Here is a 22921-nt window from a genome sequence, read left to right as displayed (position 1 = left end):
GGACAGAATATAAGGCAGGGTTGTATGCTGATGATATCCTTCTACATCTAACTAAACCTATGACCTCCATCCCCATGCCCTAACTCTAATAGAAGAATATGGCCGGTTCTCTAGGTTTAAAGTAAACATGTCAAAATCCATACTCTTTCCACTCCAAGGTACCCCCGATGATAATGACACCAAGTTCCTCCCCTTAGGGCTCAAAGTAGAACACACGACATTACGATACCTGGGCATACAGATCACCAGAACCCTAGACGACCTCTACGAGGCTAACTTCCCCCTGCTCCTTCGTTGCTTCGAGAGAGACCTTGAGAAATGGAGCAAACTGACGGTCTCTTGGCTGGGGCGTATCAACGCCGTCAAGATGGTGTGCCTCCCCCGTTTTCTCTACCCCTTTCAGATGTTACCGATCGAGATGCCCAAAAAATTCTTTGTGGATGCCCGAAAGATCATGTTGCGGTTCATCTGGCAGGGGAAGAGACCGAGGATCTCTTACGACACACTTATTCTCCCCAAAGACAGGGGAGGAGTAGGTCTTCCTGATCTGGGAAAATACTATAAAGCCGCCCAGTTACGTGTCCTAATTCCACACTTCAGGGACCACAAACACCTGTAATGGGTTCAGATGGACAACCACTACATGTCCCCCGCCACAGTGGCAGAGTGGCTGTGGTCACCATACCAACGGGTCCAGAGGAGAATTAATCACCATCCCATACTGACTACCATATGGGCCATATGGCGCACTGGGAAAGAGATGCGAGAAGTTACCACCTGGCCATCCCCGCTCAGTCACTTGTGGTCTCCTGGCATAAATGACCAAATTCTGAATCTAGAGCGGTTCCAGTCATGGTACGAGGCGGGCCTGGAAAGGGTGGGACAACTCCAGAGAAAGGACTCGCTCATCACATTACCTGATCTGACAACGACACTGGGGATAGGTAATTTATCGACATTTCACTTTATCCAGCTAAAAGGGGTGTTAACGAGTCCTGAATGGAGAGAAAAACTGAGAAGAGACCTTACCGCCTTTGAGAAACTCCTAGACTCCAGAACAGAAATGAAAGGCCTTATATCTGCAATGTATCAAACGTTATTAGCAGCAGGAGGTGGAACTACAGAACCCCTTAAGGCCAGATGGGAAAAAGACCTCGGCGAAGAGATACTCCCCGATCAATGGGACTTAATGTGCAGAACTGCACCTAAATCCTCCATATCCAACCAATATAAGCTTCATGCAATAAAGCTTCTACACAGATGGCATTACGATCCGCTTCGACTCTCCAAAATGTCCCAGTCCATGAGCCCGAAGTTCTGGAGAAATTGTGGAGAAAATGCCAACTACTGGCACATGTGGTGGAGCTGCCCGCACATCAAAGTGTTTTGGACTGAGGTTCTGGGATGGATTAAAGAGGTAGACGACATCCACAGAGAACTTGACCCATACCTTGTTTTGTTTGGCCTTGAAAGAGACGAGGAGGATTGGTTTCGGGTGAAAGGCCTGGCCCCCCCCAGCTATTACTGGCAGCGAGGGCCCTGATAGCGACCAAATGGAAATCTCCTCTGGTCCCAGGTAAGACCGAGTGGATCAAACTGGCCACAAGCATTTATGTGATGGAAACGATCACTGCCTCCCTGCATAATAAATCGGTGAAATGTGAAACTCTATGGGTGGACTTCAAGAATACATATATCGCACCTACTTACGACTCCCAACCAGAGGAACCCCCAAAAGCCTGACAGAATGATGCTATGCTCAAAGAACACTACAAAGGATGAGAATCTCATCTCCAGCGAACATGGTACTGCCAGATGTGACACTGCGTCAACCATACGATACTAATACTTTCGTCAATCAATTGCACTTGTGATGTACACCAACCCAAGTGGGGGGGGAGGGGTGGGAGTGGGTTATGGCGAACAGCCAATGAGACATACCCAGATAATCGGGACTGTTGCACTACTAAGAGATTCCAGCATATTGTTTTAGTCTGCACCGTTTGTTCAACATGTACCTCTGGAAGATGTATGATTTTGTTTGAATATTGTTTGCCTCTTTTTGTTTCTTGCAAAACCAATAAAGTTAAATTTATAAAAAACTGTAGTCACTTAAGGATATTGAAAAAGAATCTTAAAGGAGGACCCTAAAGGTCCCCAGCAACACTGCCCATAAGGAGCTGTATGCTGGCTGCAGTAGAAAAACACAGATGCCTTTAAGAGATATGGAGCAGACGGACTCATAGAACAGGTGAATACAAAGAATATGGTTATAAAAGACCGAGTCCATAAGAATGGATGAGTTGGGGGCATGGCTTGAGGTACCGGCAATGTGGCCGCCTCATTAAGAGCTCCGTGGGACGCCCGGGATAAAACATGTAAATGCCCGCTTATACGTTATGATCCCGGCCCGGAGTCATCACATCGGGAAGCAGAACCTCCCCTGAGGCAGGCACCCAAACGCTGGGCAAAATCGGAGAGCCCTGCCCGAGGAAAATTCAAACAAGGCGGACGGCGCCGGGGCCGAGTCCCCAGGACCAAGATGGCGGCCTCCTGGTAGCGACGAGTCGGGGGCGGAAGAAGTGAGCCCTGAAACGCAACCTGAGACGTTTATCCCCCCCCCCGACCCCAACAGAGCGCAGTCTGGAATCCCGCGCCCGCCTGCCAGCTGCTGGGGAACCCCGTCGTCGCCAAGCAGTCGGCTTGGGTGGCCCAGCATAGCCCCGAGATCCTGAGGCAGCGGCACCGCGGACCACGAGGAGGTAGGAGGCCCTGCGGAGCAGACCTAGTTCTGGCGCCCGCCCAGCCTGCATGAACCTGGTGCCGGGGGAGATGAAGAAGGCCCCCTGCCAACACATTGCCAGAGAGCTGTGGAGTCCCGTGGCAGCCGCCCCGGTGAATCGGGAGGGGTGCATGCCTCTCTGCCCGCCGGCGGTGCTACGCGGGAGACGCTGGGCCAACTCGCCCTACTCTGTGGGCCAGCACAGCATGGCGGCACAGTTGGATGGCAGAAGAGTGGCGGCCTAGACCCCCGCTCTGTCCCGCTCCTCCCGCTGAGAGTCAGCCCGAGCGGCCGAGGCAGCTCGCACCCCCGGATGCGATGAGGGAAGATAAGACCCGCCGGCAACCCTGAAAGCACTCTCCATTGATGATCCTTGGAGCTGGCCCTGGAGGGGGTGAAGGCATTGGCAGCCAGCTGGCCGCAACATTGCACCTCCTGGTCTGGGCAGCCCTCTGGAAGTGAACAACGACCTTGAGAGGCCCAGAGCTGTCTCTCACCCCCGCCAACACATTCAACGCTCTCCACCTCAGCCTGCTGGGGATGCGGCAGACCGCCCTGAAGGCCCCCCTCACCCACATAGACACAGCATCAGAGAGCCACAAGGACATAACGCCAACCCTACCCCATCCGCCTGGAACCAGCATACCCCGACCACCGCTGGCACTGCAGAAGAAATCACTTGGGTAGTCCACCCCCCACGCACCAGTAAGGAGGCCAGAGGGACAAGAAGCTAGCAGCCCTATCGGGCCTGCCCAGGCAGAGCTTCCCTCCTCGAGGGACGAGCAGAAAGGCCCTACATGTACAGTAGAAGCAAAAAGGGGCCCGCAGCCGACACCACCCCCCTCCCTCTTGACATAGCCTGCGAACACATCCCACAGAGGCGACAACGATCTAGGCACCAGTATGTCCAGGCAGAAGGGCCCGAAGTCCGCTGACATAGCTAACTTGCTCCACTTGAGGGAGAAATCTAAACCGCTGGACCTCCCTCCAACCCAGCCTTCCTCACCCACGAGGACCCAGGGTCAATGGGCGACAAAAGAAGACATTGAGGGCCTCCTCGCAGACATCAAAACGGAATTCCGCAACTGCATGGCTGAAGTCTCAACCAAGAAAGACAGCCTGGACACTCGCGTTGAGGAGGTGGCACATAGGGTCGGAGACACAGAAGATCAGGTCCTGGAATACTCAGCCCAGATTGCAGAGCTGCAACAGAAAATCCAATCCCTAGAGGACAACGCTGAAACCACACAACGCAAACAGGAGGACTTGGAAAACAGAGCCTGCAGAAACAATATCCATATCAAAGGGGTCCCTGCCTCGATCCCGGACCATGCTCTTCCTACCTACATCGGAAACCTTTTTGAGACTCTTCTCCCAGACTGCGATAAGTCACTCCTGCTGCTCGACCACACAGACTACAAAGCCGCAGAAACTCCCCCCTCGGCGGCCAATCCTGAAGTGATCACCAGAGTTCACTTCTTTTCGACGAAACAGGAGATCATGACAGCAAGCCGCTCGCAAGATGACCCGACGTTCCAGGGATCCCCATACAGCTGTTCCAGGACCTATCCGCCCCCACAGTCCAACGGCGGAGAGCCATCCGACCTCTAACGGCCTTTCTGCAGGAACGGAAAATCAAATATCGCTGGCTTTACCCAGCCTCGCTGCAGTTCATTTGGGGGGGCCAAACAAGGGTAATCCATGCCCTAGAAGAAGCAGGCAACATCATGGTGAGCGAGCCCTCGACACCCGAGGAGGACACAACCACCTCTCCGAAAGACAAACCCCACACCTCAACACCAAAGCCCCAGCATAGCCGCTGGATGAAAGTTCCAAGGAGAGGGAAAACTCCCGCAGCACACGACCAGTAACGCATCCTCAGTTCTCCGGCCCGGAACCTGCACTCTTGGTTCCCGGGCGTCCCACGCAATGCCCCTGCCGAGCGGATGGACAGTCACTTCTGCCCGAGGCCCACCAGGGCCAGTTTGGTTTCCCTTTGTTCCTTCCTTTCCTTGCGATGGGTCCACCCCCAGCCCCCATGGTTACCAAGGCCCGGTTGGCCCTAAGTTGGACACAGTTAAAACTCGGTTGCAGCTGAATCACATGGTCATCTGTCCCCTGAGAGACCCCCCTGAGCGCAGGATCACCCACCACTCACCTGAATCCTAACAAGGCCCCTCTGGCCCCCACCCCAGCGCACACCAAACTCCGCTTTGTCTCACTAAACGTCAGAGGCCTGAACTCCCCCACAAAGCGCAAGTCCATCCTTCGTCGTCTCCAGGACCTTTAGACCTCGGTGGGCTTCCTCCAAGAGACCCACCTAGTGACGGAGGACTTTGCTAGGCTGTGATCCCGAGCATTCCCAATACAATACCTGGCTGCCGGCCCCAACAAAAAAGGCGGCACTGCGATTTTGCTAGCAAAAGGTATCCCCTTTCAAGAAAAGGAGACTCTATGCAGCTCAGATGGCAGGTTTGTGGCGATCAAGGGGGACCACTACGGCCAGCTTCACACGCTGGTTGCTATCTATGCACCAAACAATGGCCAGGAGGCCTTCTACGCTACCCGGAAAAACAACCTTTCTCCCCTTCCTCGAAGGCCTGTTGGTCCTAGGTGAGGACTTCAATGGGGTTCCCAACCCCTCACTGGACAGGTCAGGCCCCCCCATCCAGCAGGGACTTCAGATTGGCTTTGGGCCTCTGCCACTTGTTCAAAACACTAGACGTGGTGGAAACCTAGAGGGTTTTCCATCTGGACACCGTGGACTACTCTTTCTTCTCCCACGTCCACCGCTCCTCATCTCAAATTGACCTCATCTGGCCAGCCCACAGCTCCTGCAGTTCACGGACGATGTAGAAATAGGCGCAAAGGCACTGTCGGACCACGCCCCAATCCTCCTCACTGCAAGGGTCTTCGACCCGGAGCCGCCTGAACGTCGTAAATAGTCCCTATATGAACCAATGCTGCATGATATGGCGGTGCGGGACACCATAGCCAAGGCGATCAGCAACTATTTCAAAGAAAACCCTCTCGGCCTCACCTCTACAGCAACAAGATGGGAAGCCATGAAGGCCGTAATCAGAGGGGAATTAATAGCATAGGCGGCCGCTTATACGAGGAGGCGAACCATGCTTAGAAACCAACTGGAGAAGGAAAAGAGGGAGGCAGTGTAACGCTCACCTGATTCCCGTAGAGGCGCCGGTCTTGACTGGGCGTATACCGTATCTTCAAAGGTGATGTGTAACACACAGCTGGCTCTTTGGGCTGGACCTCTGTGCACTGTATGTTTGACTCGAAGGGTAAGATGTCTGCAGATAGAAAATATGGGATTAATGAACTGGGTTATTGAATGTCTCTCTCTTCTTCCCTTTCTCTTCTCCTGTAGAACCCCAAAGGTTAACGCTCTCACCTTAGGTAAGTGAACGCCGTGCTCTCCATCTGCCTCGGGGCAGGGTGCTGTAACCAGTTTCTTCACTGGATAAGGGGAGCAGGCCTCTTGACTTCAGAGGACTGCTGTCCGTCGTTTACTGCTCGAACGGTAAGTTTCGAGTAATTCTAATGTCTTTAAAGTCTTTAGTAATGATGTCTCTTGTTTTGCAGGGTTCCGGCGATGGTGGATGACAGGCTGAAGTGAGTTGAAGATGGAGCCCGTGTGATGAATAGAAGCGCCTGGAAGCAGGTAAGTAAGCGCTTGTTGCCTGCTTCACGATGCGCTCTAACTGTCCTTTTATTTTGCAGGTACAAGTTCGGAGCGGCTGCAGGGTGCCGGAATACCCACTGGGTTAGATGTGGAAAGGAGTAATGGCACGTGAGTATTAAAGTTCCCCAATGTCTTTAAACGCACCTTGTTTTGTCTTTCAGATGCGGGATGCAGCGCCGAAGGCCTCCGGAGCGTGCGAAGAGTTGGTAAGCTTTTGTCTTTCAGATGCCGGAATGCAGTGTGAAGACCTCCGGAGCGCACGAAGAGTAGGTAAGCCTTTGTCTTTCAGAATGCAGCGCGAGGCGTTGGTGACAGCCGATGGCCCAGGTAAGTGAAGAGCTGTCACTGAAGACCGTAATGCTAACATGTTCTTTCTTGTCTTTATAGGTGTTGCTGAAGACTGGATTCAGGATGGTAAGCCTTTTTCCTTAGGCCCAGGATCAGATGCAGAAGACACGATGAGCGTTCTGCTGCAGAGGATGCAGAATAACGCAAAGCAAGATTCATCCATCGGGTGTGGTTTAAATAGCCTCCTGTAGTGCTTAGGTGTCTCCTTCCACAGCCACGCCTAGGTAAGAAAAGAGTTCCTGCTTTCCAGAAGAGTTCCAGTGTTCTGAACCTAGGGAGTGGCTCCTGCCCCACCCAAGAGGAAAAGTAGTTCCAAACAGAAGAGGATCAGAGGCTCAACTGGCAGGCAAGTAAGCAGCATGGTCTGCTGCAGGTAAGTCCACCCAAGCATTATGAGCCCGGCGCTTCCAGCGCTGGGACTGGGCATATTTATGAGCCTGGTGCCACTGGCGCCAGGACTGGGTCCAAAAGGTCCCAATTGGGACTGGTTGGCACTCGGAACCTGGGTTATGAATCTGCTTCCAAGGGAGTTGGGAAAACCCTGACCTTTTGGAAGCAGAGATCATGACAGGCAGATAAAGCTCTAGAAAAGAAATGGTCCGCCAAGATGGTCAGACTGGCTCGCACAAAGCTGGAGGCCCACTACGCCGAGGACACAGCCCAGACCCTGATCTGGACAAAACAAAGCTATTACGCAAACGGTAATAAAGCTAACAAATACCTGGGAAACAAACTTGCCAAAACCCGCCGACAGAACCACATCGCTGCACTGAGGGACCCGAAAGGCAGCACCGTATATGGAGACAGGGCGAAACTACAGGTGGCGGCTACCCATCTAACTAACATCCTGACCGCAGCCCTCCAACCGCAGACTCTGCAGGAGCAATACATAGCAGGCGCCAGGCTCCCACACATCTCAGAAGCAAATTGAGCAGCCCTGGAAGCCCCGATCACATCCGAAGAGGTGGAGGAAGTAATCCAAAATCTGAAACACAGGGCCCCCGGAACCAGACGGCTTGCCACCAAAGTTCTACAAACTCTTTCGCTCCATGCTGCTACACCCAATGATAGAGCTATTTAACTCCTTTCGGGATTCCGGCTCTATCACACCCTCTATGCAAGAATCCACCACAATCCTGCTTTTGAAACCCGGCAGGGATCCAAAGGAGTGCTCATCGTATAGACCGATAGCTCTGCTCAACGTGGACGCTAACACATAATCAAAGGTTCTAGCCAACAGATTGGCGCAAATCCTCCCATCTATCATAGACCAGGACCAGGTGGGGTTCATTAGAGGAAGAAGCACCTTAGACAACATCCGCCAAGCGCTTAATCTCATTGAAATTGTGACCCAAGAACACCAAGGTATTGCGGTCCTGACCTTAGACGCCACCAAAGCATTCGACAGGGTGGACTGGAACTTCATGCGCCTCACCATGGAGGCATTTCGGATTGGCCCAATATTCCAGAAAATGGTGCTCGCGAATTATAAAGCCCCGAGGACATCAATCTGCCTAAATCAGAAGACCTCACCTCCGATCCAGCTTTCGTGCGGGACGAGACAAGGCTGCCGCTCTCCCCGCTAATCTTTGCCATGATCATGGAGTCATTCGCCTAACGCACACGAGCTAACGAGGACATCACTGGTCTAGATATAAACGTCGAACAATTCAAGATCTCCCTATACGCCGATGATGTGCTGATCTCCTTTACCAACTGCCAATCCTCCCTGTCCGCAACCCTAACTGAGCTAGAGGCGTTTGAAGGAGTGGCTGGATTCCAGGTGATCTACGCCAAATCAGAGGCACTAAGCATCAACCTGAGCGACCCCCTCGTAGCCGACCTCCAGGCACTCTACACGCTAGCATGGAGCTCCTCCTCAACAGCTTACCTGGGTGTCCGCCTCACAGCAGATCCGAAACAACTATACAACGTCAACTTTCACCCCCCATTCAAGGAATTGGAAGAAGACCTCCGAAGATGGGTCAATCAAGAGATCTCGCTATTAGGTCGGGTCACAGCGTGCAAAATGAACCTTCTCCCTAGGATGCTGTACCTGTGCATGGCTCTCCCGCCCCCCAGCCCCAAAGCAGGCTTTGGAACAGCTACAAAGGAAGCTAGCAAAGTTTGTGTGGAAGGGACGCAGAGCCAGGATACCTATGAGGGTCATGACAGGGGCCGCGAAATGGGGCGGCTTTGGTCTCCCCAACTTGATTAACTACTTCCTGATGGCCCAGTTGGCGAACGCGGCGGCCTGGATGAACCCGGAGACACCCCCAAAATGGTCCCGCATGGAGCAGTCCCGATGTCGGACACGACTACATTCCCTTCTACACACCCCGGGACCACACCGAATCCAGGGACCGCAGATGCTAGCAACCACCAAAGCAACTCTCGAGGCATGGGCGTGGGCCCATCGGAGGAGGAAGATACCCAGGCCCCCGAGCCCGCTATTCCCGGTCATCGGGAACCCTGACTTCAGACCAGGAATGGAGGCTGCTTGTTTCCACCGATGGACCAAATGTGGCCTTCGAACCCTCTCCCAACTCTACGAGGCCAACAACCCACTTAGCTTCGAGGAATGCAAAGCCTGCTTTCAACTAACAGAAGGAGAGAGGTTTACATACATCCAGCTCCGACACTGGATCTCGCAGTCCGCGGTCCGTCGGGGAGCCACCCGGGACCTCCATCTTCTTGAACTGGCAATGGAAGAAAGCACAGGCTGAGGTCAGATCACTAAACTGTACCGACTCCTCCAGGAGGACATGCTAAAAGTCACACCGCCATATATGTCTGGATGGGAAATGGACTTGGCACACCCCATAGAAGATCAAACATGGGTGGAGATATGATCCAGTATCAACTCGACATCCAGATGCGTCACAAATAAGGAATGCGCCCTGAAGCTCCTGCATCGCTGGTACTACTCGCCAGTCTGCCTGCATCACTGTAACACTGACATTGACCCGAACTTCTGGAGACGATCCAGCGAACGAGGATCCTTTTTCCACATGTGGTGGGGGTGCCCAACTGTACAGACCTTCTGGGGGGATGTCCTGCAGATCGTGGAAGACATCACTCAGCGCAGACTCCCGATGGACCTGGAGGTCATCCTGCTTGGGGTGGCAAGCCCTGACAGTTATTGTCATACACAACAAACCAGTCCCGCCACCATGCACCTTTTCAGATACACCAGCACACACGGTTACTGTCCCCGGGTTGCAGCCCACCTCCCGAGACATCTCCTTACCTAGGGTGCGAGGGAGTCGCCATCGTCAACGAGGGCGGGCAGTGCGGAAAGTCCGACCCGGTCTGTTGCCTCGTTTCCATTGGCAACTCCCATGGAGACTGCGTTCGGGTTGGAACACCCGGTTGCGGTTACTTCCTGGTTCCGCGGTGCTCTCCCGATCACGTGCCCAGAGTTCCGCTCACGTGATCGGGAGCCGGCGCACATAAAACCGGGAAGTTCGAGTTTACTCACCGCTTCACAGCTGTTTCACGACTCTGTTCGGCAATTGCAGCATTCACGTTACCTTGATACTTCGGATTTGGACCTTGGCTTATGAATCACGGACTGGCTTGCTTACTCCTCGGATCTTGTCGCTCGGATATTGGTACATTGGACACTCGGCTTTGCTTAACGGATTGTTTTCGGATTGCCCTTTCTTGACTCTACGATTTTCGGCCACTGGCGCTACGTGGTTAACTAAAGTGCCCATTAAGTTACCGTCAGGCTACAGGTACAACCGGCTACTACCATCTGGGACACGGCTGACACGGCTGTCCGGATCTACGGCGCTCCCTCGCACCAGATCCCCGACACCCCAGTATCATCCCTGTTGGGTTTAGGTAAGAGATTCTTACACACTTCTTCTTATCACAGTACTGTGTTTGCCTGTGCTAACCTTACCTTCCATTTAACAGCCTCCGGGGTCCTGGGCGTCATCAGATCCGGCGAACCAACAAACCACCTGTGGCCTCAAAGCTCGCACAGGGAGTTTATTCACTCATCCCTGTGGGTGATTTGTGGACAGAGGTCCATTACTCTTCACTACGCGGCAAGTCACGACAGTTATCCCAGAGCGGGCCGATCAGCCAAACTGCTCACACAGCTACTGCTAGCTGCCAAAATCGCAGTGGCAAGGAAATGGAAAGCTCAGGAGGGCCCGCTGCTGGCCCTTTGGTGGATAAAGGTCTGGGAGATCCTGGTGGCGGAGAAGGTCACAGCAGCGAAGGAAGGGGCCCTCCACCGCTTCACCGACTGTTGGGCCCCAGTACTGGACTACCACTCCCACTGTCCCAGCCCTAACATTTTAATCCCGCCTGGTGGCGAACTTTCTGGGCCCTCAGAGCCCTGATGGGTCCCCTACCCACCAGGACACCATGAACTAAAGGAGGGGTAGGGTGGGGTGGGACCAAGGGGAGTGGGTACAGAGCAAGCTGCATGCATATTAAATGCGAGGAGGGCCTGTGGACTCATGTAATGCATAGATAAAGCTGTAACCGAAATAAATAAAGTTGTTAAAAAAAGAATGGATGAGTGGAAAAAGGCTCCACTCATTCAGGATTGAAAGAAAAAGGTCCAGAAGTGATGCAAAAAATGCTGGGGGTCTCACTAGGAGAGGGGATGAAGCACAATATGTATGCCGGCCCTCTCTCTCCTAGCCTCTCTGTTACTGTTACCAAAATCGCAGTGGCAAGGAAATGGAAAGCGTGCAAAGAGTTGGTAAGCTTTTGTCTTTCAGATGCCGGAATGCAGTGTGAAGACCTCCGGAGCGCACGAAGAGTACGTAAGCCTTTGTCTTTCAGATGCCGGAATGCACCGCGAGGCGTTGGTGACAGCCGATGGACCAGGTAAGTGAAGAGCTGTCACTGAAGACCGTAATGCTAACCTATTCTTTCTTGTCTTTATAGGTGTTGCTGAAGACTGGATTCAGGATGGTAAGCCTTGTTCTGAATCTAGGGAGTGGCTCCTGCCCCACCCAACAGGAAAAGTAGTTCCAAACAGAAGAGGATCAGAGGCTCAACTGGCAGGCAAGTAAGCAGCATGGTCTGCTGCAGGTAAGTCCACCCAAGCATTATGAGCCCGGCGCTTCCAGCGCTGGGACTGGGCATATTTATGAGCCTGGTGCCACTGGCGCCAGGACTGGGTCCAAAAGGTCCCAATTGGGACTGGTTGGCACTCGGAACCTGGGTTATGGATCTGCTTCCAAGGGAGTTGGGGAAACCCTGACCTTTTGGAAGCAGAGATCATGACAGAGACTCTTTTACTCCCACTCTTAGACATGATTTGAGGATGTTCTTTGACTTGACTATTAGTTAGTTACAAATGTGAGGGTCAGAGATAGGGTTTTTACACAGGACGGTGGACTCTTACTTTTACGGACATTCTGACAACTCCTTTGTTTTGCTGAGGCAGGGAACCTCCTCCTAGAGTTAGGGACAGGTAGGTTTCCTTTTCTTCATTTGGGAACAATGAAAGTGTGCAGCATCAAGCATGCCAGGTTTGTCTTGATCTCTTACTTCTTATTGTTGCTGGGTTGCCCTATGGGGCTCCCCTTTTAAATGTCCTCTGGCTACAAACTTGTGAGACCTACAGTTCCCAGGTAGTAAAGGGGGATTGTCATCCCCCTTTACATTTTCTATAAGTGAGCCAGCGCACCCCACCTTATGTGGAGTGCTGGGGGGAAACAATGCATCTCCTTTCTTATTCACCTGTAACATTTTTGTTACAACTGCATGTTTCCTTGAATGGCTGGTAGCAGTGGTTTTACCTTTATGACCGTTAGTCTTTATTACTCACAGGTTGTTAATTCAGCCTCAGTAAAGCACAGAAGATGGTGGGCTCCTTTTTTCGCCATTTCTTGCTTGGTTGTAGTTTCCTGCTTGCTTGTAGTTTCTGAGGTCTTCACCTACCATTCAAGGTGGGAACAACCTCACTGGGACTTTTGAGGGAGGAGTCCAACACTCTGCACCCCTTTCACCTTGCCTGAAAGGAGCACAGTCTCAATGGGGGGCTGACTGTCCTGATTGGACAGCCAGACCGCCCCTTTCTGTAAAATGCAAGGAGAGATTGCAGAAGTTGTGATGCACGATCCTGTTAAATACTCCGAACCTGGAAGATGCTGACAAAGTCAGCCAATGGACATGGATCCGAAGAGGAAGATGAAGAAACCACAGCTGAGATGATTTCCAGCGAACGGAGGGCCTTCTGTTTAACAGAAGCCTGCTGTATCCCTTCCTTCCAAGCGACCTGGGGATTCAGCAAATGACGACCCCGTCCCAGAGCCTTGTGAGATCCACTAGACTAAGCCATCCCGTGATATGCTGCGACCTTGGTGGGCTGCAATACACCAAATACCCTTGCACCTCGAGCCATCTGTCTTCCAAATTGAGCTGAAACTTTGGTGGAACCCTGCTGGATCTCTAGATACATGATTTGACTCCTTGAAGTCCCCTCACCAGAGTGCTGGACCAGATTAAAGACAAGAATCTGGCTGGCATATTCAGTCTTCTCCTGGCTCCTGAAAAGGGCGCCAAAACCACAGAACTGCATCCAGCTGCGAAGAAACTCTTACCCAGAGACTTCCCATTGATCCCTGCGGGAAAATCCCTTCCAGTGTCCTGTCTTCAGTCTGCATAAAAAGGAATTCATCAACCAGGTTTTTGGCTGCAGATCCTGAAGTCTCCCCCGCTTCAAATTCTTCTTCTGTGCCGGGATACTGTGTTGGTTATGTATTTACTTACCTTAAGCTTTTGTAATTCCTGTTTTGCTTTGGGGTGTTTCTTTTGATTGGGAGTCCTCTCATACAGTTCACCCAGGCTCACTGCTGGAATCCTCCTACGGTGTCTTCACAGAAGTCCCTGGACCCTTTCAACTACTCTAACGTGAAATACTTACTTGTTTGAACAGTCTTGCTGACTTTTGCTACTTCTGTGCCTATCCTGAACTGCCTGTTGGAAACTAGAGACCTAGGGAAACCCCTTTTGCCACTGAGAACACTCATGCTCCAAGAATAGGGAAAGACCTCTAAAGTTTGGGCCTTTTGCCTAGAAAAGATAACAAGTTTTATTTCATTAAGTTATTAGGTCAAAAGAACTTTTACATAGAATAAAAAAACAATAAAAAGACATTAAGAAGTTGATAAAAAATAAAGAAAATAAAAGTAAAATTAAATATACAGCGATAATATGTATACCATTCAGAAATCACATATACAATCATCACAATTCATTATCAACAGTAACCATATCACTAGCTCATATAATTCCCTGCAAATGGCAATTCCTTAAAGTTCTGTGGCCAAGAGTCCACTCGCTGGTTACTGTACCCCTTCCCAGCATTAACAAACATGGAGAAGCCCCCCCGGCTATCTCCCTGGAAGTTTCCCACTGGACAATATAATTTCCCATTTATTTTAAAGTGGCAATTTCATCGACTTAAGCGGAGTATTCAAGCAAACCGTCCAGGAATCATCGTTCTTGATAGTGTTAACATGATAAACATAAGGACCCAACAGTCTCATATATGCATCTCCCTATTCACGGCATTCAGTGAGGACATGTTGAGAAGTCTCCATTTTACCAGCCAGTCCACACAAGCGACAGGTTCTGTCTGCTTTCAGAATGCCCAGTTTGAGGCCGATCGCCGCCAGTACTGGCAGTTTATTCATACGCAAGAGTAGCAGAAACCTGTGCAGATCTGGAGATGGACAGATACGCAAATAACACTAACTATTCCACAAAGCGGTAACTCTTGATACTAGATAAGTGTGTAAAGTTTGAAACCCAGTCCCATTCATCTAATTTACGAGTCATTTTGGCTTTAAGCTTAAAAAGACTGTCCTCCCAATTAGGATGCCACCCAATCGTCTCAAATATTTTTGCTACCACTTTAGCCATATTTTGGTTGTAAGTTGGGTCGGGTTGCCTTCCCAACAATTGCAACATGGGGCCTTCCTGGATTTCAGATATAGCAGGGCCTTTCTTGTACGGGTCATGACAGATAGTGAAATCAGGCCCAGTTCCAACCGTATGGGTTCAACTGGCACACTGGTCCCTAGGCCCACAACTTTCAGCCAAAATGTGCTCTTGGTGATATTCAGCCAACCAAAATCGACTAAGTTTAGAGACTCTAATCCATATAATATCATGGAGCAAAAACTCTGCTTATACAAGGACATAGTACCCCAATTGCTGTACCCAGAATCAGCCCTGACACACCTATATATCATATTTGTCAGAGTCATAGCCTTCCTTTTTTTGGAGTCAATTATATTCTGGTAGCTGTCGTTATAAGTGATGTTCAGACCCAGGTATTTAAAAAAATAAAGACATTTTTTTTTTTAAATCAACAAAAAAAAATGTAATCTCACACGCTCAATGAGGCGACCTTCACTAAACATGCTAGGGGGCATCAGCCACCTGTAAGAAAAGTGCATCACCTTAGTCTTGCTGAAATTGAGCCGATTAGCAACTAGAAGCGTCCAGCTCGATGAAACGCACAGAACAAAGGACCTCTGGGCACCCAGATGAAGGCCCAAGGAAAAGTCGCAATTAGACCGCTGCACAGAGAGAGCAGAGAGAGGAATCACCAGCTGCAAAGTGGAGTTGAGTTGCGTTAACGAGTCGGGCAAGCATATCCACAGTGAGAGGAGGGCTGAGCACCCATCATCAGAAGCAGGTATGCGGTGGCTCCAGTGGAGTGGGATATGCGGTGGCTCCAGTGGAGTGGGAGGTTGGTCGGCAAAGCAGGAAGAAGATAGAGACCCCAGAGTGGGCAAAGACAAAGAGACCAACCGTGGAATGGGCAGAGCATAGTCAAGCCCCAGAGTGGGGAATAAGAAGGTGTAGTGCCAAAGAGAAGGGAGGAAGAGACTGAGCAAAACCCAGACAGGAGAAGCAAGAAAGACTACCATCTCTCCTAAGGGAGAAAGACAGATTTTTAATTTTGAAAGAGAACTAAAGAGTCGTGGCTGGAGCCTGGAATTGCGCTATATGAACTGGAACTGTGAACATATGCAAGGGCCTATAGTAAAAAGACTAAGGGCTGTGGATCAGAAGCCATCAGCCATCCCTTTCATTGGGCAATTCCCCAAAGTATGTCTTAGTTCTTTGCGTGTTTTCCTTTTTTTAGAAACTAGGTTAGAATAAGATTCTGGATGGAAGACTTGCGATACAAATAAAATATCAATGTCAATATCAATATCCTGACGAGTGCCCTTTTTACTTGTTTCTGTTTAGAGTATGGTTTAGAGTCACAGGTTTAGGGAACTAATTAGGCCTTTTTCATGTTTGCGACAGAATAAATGTGGTTGGAAATCATGCCTCCTTGTCAGTCTCCTGATTCCGACCTACCACAGTAATTAGGACAGTTAGCAAATGGTGGCTTAAAGCCACTAGTGAACCAAAACAAAAAATGTATCTAAATGCTGTGGGTCAGACACACTTACCTCTGCACATAGGGGTGCCGGAGGGCTTCCTCGGCTGTTAATCTCTTGTCAGGGTTAAAGGCCAGCAGTTTTTTCACCAGATCGACTGCTTCTGGAGGAGTGGTCGAGGGAAAAACCTCCTCGAATGGCAGTTTCTGTCTAAAGACACAGAAAAGAAGTCAACAAGAAGACACTCAATGGTTGCTAATAAGTAATGCTTCAGATCAGATTTTGGGAAGATAAGGAATGAATTTCAAAGGCAATGGAATGGTGAAGAGAGACATGTTGAAGCAAGCTAGGGATGTAAGAGGGCCGGACGTAAACATTGACAGAACGAGGAAGTGAGGCAAGCTGACAGGGAGGGAAACCCAATGTGAGAATCTGTAATTGAGATGGGGAGAAAAGGTATCAATAAAATGAGAGGTCAGGTAGAGGGAGTTGATCGACAAGGGATGCCTATGAGTGGGGAAAAATGCTAATAATGAGTAAGCGAGATACAGATGGAACCATACCATCACACCTTTCAGCAGCTCTGGATTTTACTCACCGGGAGCTCATCCGGTGAATTACAGAGGCGCCATACTCTGATCTTACTGCCATTATATCTGTAATGGAAAGCAAAGATGTCTGCAGTAACCAAAATGCGACCAGACATCACCTGAAGAAGTTGCCAACCATGAACATTCCCCATTCTCAATCTTGAAAGAACTCTTTCAGTGCCTGCTCCAAGTCGAGGTGGTTTTCAAATGTTATCTTTCATAAACTATTCCAGTGTTCTAGCACTGCCAGGGCACATTTAGGCAGAGATGATTCTTCCCAATTCATTTGAAGATCCTGAGAGACTGGAAGGGGTTCTTTCCTGACTTAGTCACCGGGCTCCTCTCAATCACACATTTCTGGTCAACGTAGGTCATGATGCAGACATTTAACTTCACCTAGAGCTTAAACACTTCTGCACAGCTGGGGAGCGAATACATTTGTCACTCCAATTTATCATTGCCATCCAAGCCCTTTGATATTTCTGCATGCATCACTTCCTTCAAGCTGGCAAGTTAGAAACATGTGATTGCTTTAGGTGAACAGGAATGTAAGTTGGGCAGGAGACATTCTGTACTACCCATTAGTAAGCCAGTGGTGGCTAGCTACAAGCAAGTAATATTCTCTTATATTTGCTGGCTAATCTCTGCTGCCGATTTCCAGGACAGGTGACAGAGCCAGATGGACTGGGAGGAGGCAACAGCCTGAATACAAGACAACAGCCAAGGAAACTAACTTGGCCAAACTGAGCAAAATCTAGATCTAGCACAGGGAGTAACTAACACTTGCTGAATACATGCACGTTAGCCCACATGGCTGCCGTGCAGACCTAGGCATTGGGAAAACCAGAAATACACATTCCCTATGCAGCAATGCCACACATCATGGTGCTACCCTTTGGAGTTTGCTGAGCAGGGGGCAGACCTTCTATAGGAAACATAAATCCTGTGAAACACGAACTACATTCACACTGCATCATTAGAAAACATGCAGATGCAAGTGCAGCAAAGTAAAGGCGCTTGCGATTGAATTCTCAAAACATCCACCAAAAACAGCTCATCAAGATCCAGTGCATCCAAGGATAGATTGCACTACAGATAATGTTAGCCATCCTCCCAAAGACATGCTGGTGGAGCATGGAATTTAGGGTCAAAATCCTTTGACAAAAGTTCTACCTAGGTTTCTACTCCTGCAGCTTTGAGGCTTTGAGGCCGACTCAATTTCATACCAGACCCTGTAGCACATTTTACATTGCTCCTTTATATTCACATCACTCATGATAATCTTTCGATACTTGAGATCACATTGGTCATTGTTGTCGAGATAGATCGCCTCTCAGCTTTCTCCCACACGTCTCCCCGCCCACCAAGGGAGCAACAACAAAACAATGGACACTTACCTTCATGGGACGGGAATGGGATTATGCTCATAATTCTCTCAATTTGGTTAATTGTTGATGTTCCAGGAAAGAGGGGTTTTCCTAATAGCATTTCTGCCAAGATACAGCCAACACTCCACATGTCTACTCCTTTGGTATACCTGAGGAGGGAGAGAGAGGCCAAGGCAGAGGGAATGAAGGAAATTAGTAGAAAGGGTGAGCGAGAGTACTGAGTGGAATCAAACAATTATGGAAGGATAAAAGGGGAGAGAGGTCAACGATGAACGAGTGAGGAGAATGAGCAGCAAGTGTGAACAAGGGAACTAAATGGAATCAAACGATTATGGGAGCATATAAAACGGAAAAGAGCACATTGAAAACTGCAAACCTGTTTCTGAAGTAAAGAAATGGATCTTATAGAATTTAATATTCACTCAAAAATAAACAATCCTGGCACATCGATTGTATCAATACAAAACAAAAATGGTGTCCCAACTTGGGGGCACTCCCGTCCCCTGCAATCTAAGGCTAAACGCCAAGAAGTTCAACTTAGTTCACTGTTATTTTCTTCTATTCTAACATTAAGTGAAATACTGTAATGTCCAGTCTTTAATCTCTTCCTCCAGAAGTTTTATTCTTAAAAAACAGTAGGATCCAGCTCAACATGTTTCGGGACTGAACCGTCACTTCTTCATGAGCAAAATACAAAGAAGGGGTGGTTCAGTCCTGAAACGCGCTGAGCTGGATCCTACGGTTTTATAAGAATAAAATGTCTGGGTGTCTGGTTGAAGAGATGAAAGACTGGACATTTCAATCTTTCACTTAATGTTAGAATATATCTGATCATAGCAGAAAAACAACAGTGAACTACGTTTAACTTCTTGGTGTTTTGACGGGAGCGCCCCCAATTTGGGACACTATTTTTGTTGAGCATACACAACGTAGACATGATCTTCTCAACTATCACACACAATACTTTGTACTTCTAAAAGAAGAAGAGTCAAAATACAGGAATTGAGAGTCAAACAGAGGACAACAACACAAATCTTAGAGATTTTTCTGAAAACACGACAGACAGATGGACAAAGACATTACTGGGTGTTAATCCTTGATACCAGAGTCACAGGTCCCTGATGGTTTTAAAATATCGTTGATCACCCCACTTTTGAAAAATTCTGGAGCGGACATAGCTCACCCCAACAACTGGTCTCATCTCATCTCTTCCTTGGTTGCCAAACCTCTGGCACGGGCGGAAGTCACTCCGATCCATATCAGGTAGGGGTTCCTCATATTCTGCATCATAGGCCAGCACATGGGACGTAATACATGATTTCCTTACCTTTACGTGTGGATGCCCAGCATTGGCAATAAGCGCTTAAGCATAGCCAGCCCATTATACACAACCTGTGCTGCCAGCCCACATTCTAACGCTTACAGTTTCACTTTCAGATTATTAACGGATGTTCACAGTGTATATAAAGAAAACCCAGTATCCTAGGAGAGGGGGCAGGCGTCTTTGAATATATGAGAGACACTAATACTGGTCACTAACATACAGATAAGTCATTCATCCCCAGTACAGGGTATTTCTAGATGCCATACTTTGCAATAAAGATGATCCAGCAGTAATGGGAGCAATGAAAAGAAAACATGAAGAACAGACTCAATATAAAAAGGTAGTAAGTGGAGGGAAGGAGAGTTTCTTCAAGGAGATTGGTTTCTCAGCACTACCGGGCAGACCTGTGCATCTTCACGTGCTGTCGAGGCCAAACAGTAATTCCAGATGAAGGTACACACACCCAGCTCCTCGCAGATCTCCTGGAGAAGCGTGTTGAAAAACAAGGGCTATTTGACGCCTTGTCTATGGTTGAAACTGTCTTCAGAGCTGATCCTACACCAGAGGTGGAGTGATGGGGTTTGAGAGGCCCCAGTGTCTAACCCACCCCCCTTAGTGTGCATTGTATATGACCTCTGGTACCACTGTCCCTTCCACAATGCCTCTACTGGCCAAAAGGCCGGTTTGTCTTTTATCAGAAGCGCAACTCCCAGAATGCACCTGGGTACAACCAGGGAAACCCAGACTGAAATCAGGGAAATTGAATCGAGAGCCATGGAATATAATGTGACTATGCCTGCCCAATAGAGATGAGACACTGGACCCCTGCCTTACCAACACCCCATGGGAATAGGTGGGCAATAGAAAGCAAACAGAGTGAGAAGGGACTAGAGGGGAGACACACAAATCCTCAGCAAACCTAATTGGAAACAGAACTCATAGGGAAAGGCTCAAGGAAAATAAGCCACCTCAGCACAGGGATGTCACTGTGCAAACAGAGTTCACAGGGCTGGGCTAAAATCTTTCTTAAAGCCTTTGAAGGATAGCTTAGTCAGAGATTGGCCAACGGGAGCATATTACCAGGGGGAGCCATATAAGAAGAGGGAAGGCTGGGCTGAAAAAAGCCCAGTCAGCACAGAAGAAATGTAAAGGTGTTTGGCTGAGGTCAAGTGAAGCAGTGATGAGCGAAGAGCAGGCAAATTACTGTGGAGAATGTTCCAGTCTTCTGAGAGAGTGCAGGTAAGGTGTGTGTAGGGGAGAGTGGTATCAGTTAAGTGTAGTGTGGTTTGGTGGGGTGTAAAGTGAGAGTGAAATGGAGAAAGAAAGAGGGGGATAGTATAGGGAAATTTAGAGAGGGTGTGAGAGTGAGTGTAACTGATGGAGTGTGGGCCAAGAGAGTGGTGAGGAAGTGAAAGCTGGAGAAAGTAGGAGTCGTACTCTGGGAAGGTGGAAAGGAGGAGGAGGAAAGTAGTGGGGAGAGAAAGGCAGAAGTGTGTGCAAGCACGAAAAGCAGGAATAGATAGAGGTTAGTGAGGGAAAGAGCTGAAAGGAGAGGGGTGCAGGTAGAGGAAAATGAGGAGAGAAGAGATTGGAAGGTAGTGTGAGGGTTATGGGAGAAGGCAAGAAGTGCGAGTAGAAGGAAATGGGTACAGGAAACGAGAGTGGGAGACTCGGATGAGCACGGAGGGAGCAGGGTGAAAATAAACAGAGGGATAAATAGAGGCGAGAGAGGGAGTTTGAGGAGGAGAGATTGACTGATTGAGAACCCATGGTGAAATCAACCTGCGGACCAAAGGGAGAGGATCATTTAGAAATTCCCTAAAGGAGTTGGAGAGAGAAGCCTACGGCCTTTAGGTTTCCCACCTGAACAGGGAAGAAGACAGTAGGCGTTACCTTGCTTTAGGATAGATATGGGATGTCCTGAGGGTTGGGGGTACCTGGGCTAGGGAGGCGGGAGCCTACATGGAGGTCGAGAGTCATAGGGACCCCCTTAGTCTCACTCATCTCCCAGAAGAATTAATTTGTAACATGCCATAAAGCCTGATAAATCTGACATCTTTGCAGACTATTAAGGCCTCTATGTATGAGAAAGGTAGAAGCTCATGAGGCTGGCAGAACTGAATGCAGGTGGGTGCACATCAGCCGCAGTACCCTTACCATTTCTTTCCATAGGTGTCTCCGGTAGAAACTGTGCTAACCTATTTACGAATGTCCATGCAGCCCTTCCCTCAAAAGCTGAATAACCAAATTCTAGGACCTCAGGAGCCACCCTGCCAGATTGAGCAATACTGGGTCGTGATCCGGTACCTTGATCTGCTGCCAAGTCATTAGGTTGTGGCGTTAAAGCAAAAGAATGTGGGGCTCCTCCGATAGATGCAGAAGCTCGGAGTACCGTGGCTGTTTGGCCACGTGCAATCAGGGTCAACTTGTAGGTGGCAATGCCCAGCTTGTTGACCACTGTGTTAGACAGTTTGGAGCAAAAGTGTATGCAAATGTCCCCGACCAGTTGATCGAAAACACATCCCTATCAGACTCTAGAAGGTGTCTCACCCACTAGTCCCTGAGGATCGGTCATCCAGGGGGCCAGGACGCGGTCATCGCTTTTTGGATCCAGTTCCTGGGGGTGGACCAGTGCGGGAGGATCACCTGGGTGAGTGGTCTTGGGGGAGTGGGACACCGGATGGTGAGACGCGGTATCCCCTTCCCTATAACACCTTTACCCCATCCTACAGGTAGCATATTTAGGAACTCTACCCCTGCGCCCCCCTTTTACAACACAAGCACTTTCACACGAACAGCCCGCTATGGGAGAAAACAGACTAACACCCGAGCAGTATACCTGACAAGTCCCAATACAATGGTCAGGCAATTAATGATCATCACACACAGCCGACTTCCATTAAACTTCTCCAAACGGACAAAAGGCAGAGCACGAGAGCACAATCTGAGCAAGGCAAAGCACACGAGGAAACAGCAGTTTCGAGAGAGCAGCTGAACGAGAGAAGAAAGGCGGCAAAACAGAAGGGGATCGCAAGCAGGAAAATTCCCTTAACCTTTTCGACAAGGAACCGTTACTTTCCAGAAACCTCAAGAATAGAACGTGTAAGACCAGGAAACCAGGCTGAAGAATCCTGCATTGTGTTTCAGAGATACCCGGGGCCCGCCCACATCAATAATATAGGCGTGGAGAAGCAGCAGCTGTTGTGGTACCGTCTCTGGCTCCAAGAACAAAGCATCGTCAATGAAATCAACACAGCCGATGAGTTGGGGAAACCGATACAAGACCGGTCAGTGTTGAAGCCAAGATTGCACGCAGCAACAGTGTATGGCGAGCGCTGGAACTAACATTGTTAAAACGCGTGTGATATTATTTATCTTCTTATAATGTGCCGGAGCCCACAGGCATCAG

The 22921-nt window shown here is 49.4% G+C and overlaps 1 protein-coding gene across 2 annotated transcripts in view; it reads right to left on the bottom strand.

Annotated features, from left to right (window-relative positions):
• MAPK15 (mitogen-activated protein kinase 15) overlaps positions 1–22921 on the bottom strand; it is a 396607-nt gene that overhangs the window by 208068 nt on the left and 165618 nt on the right. For both annotated transcript variants that reach the window (XM_069621971.1, XM_069621972.1), the window contains 3 exons: positions 18198–18337; positions 16809–16866; positions 16283–16420 (listed from right to left, as the gene is read on the bottom strand). In XM_069621971.1, coding sequence (XP_069478072.1) covers positions 16283–16420; positions 16809–16866; positions 18198–18337 — 336 coding nt within the window. The remainder of the gene's footprint in view (positions 1–16282; positions 16421–16808; positions 16867–18197; positions 18338–22921) is intronic.

Source organism: Ambystoma mexicanum, chromosome 5q (assembly GCF_040938575.1).
Source record: "Ambystoma mexicanum isolate Mex_15411 chromosome 5q, UKY_AmexF1_1, whole genome shotgun sequence".
Lineage (NCBI taxonomy): Eukaryota > Metazoa > Chordata > Amphibia > Caudata > Ambystomatidae > Ambystoma > Ambystoma mexicanum.
The sequence above is the reverse complement of the archived record's forward strand: the minus strand, read 5'-3'. Positions and strand labels throughout refer to the sequence as shown.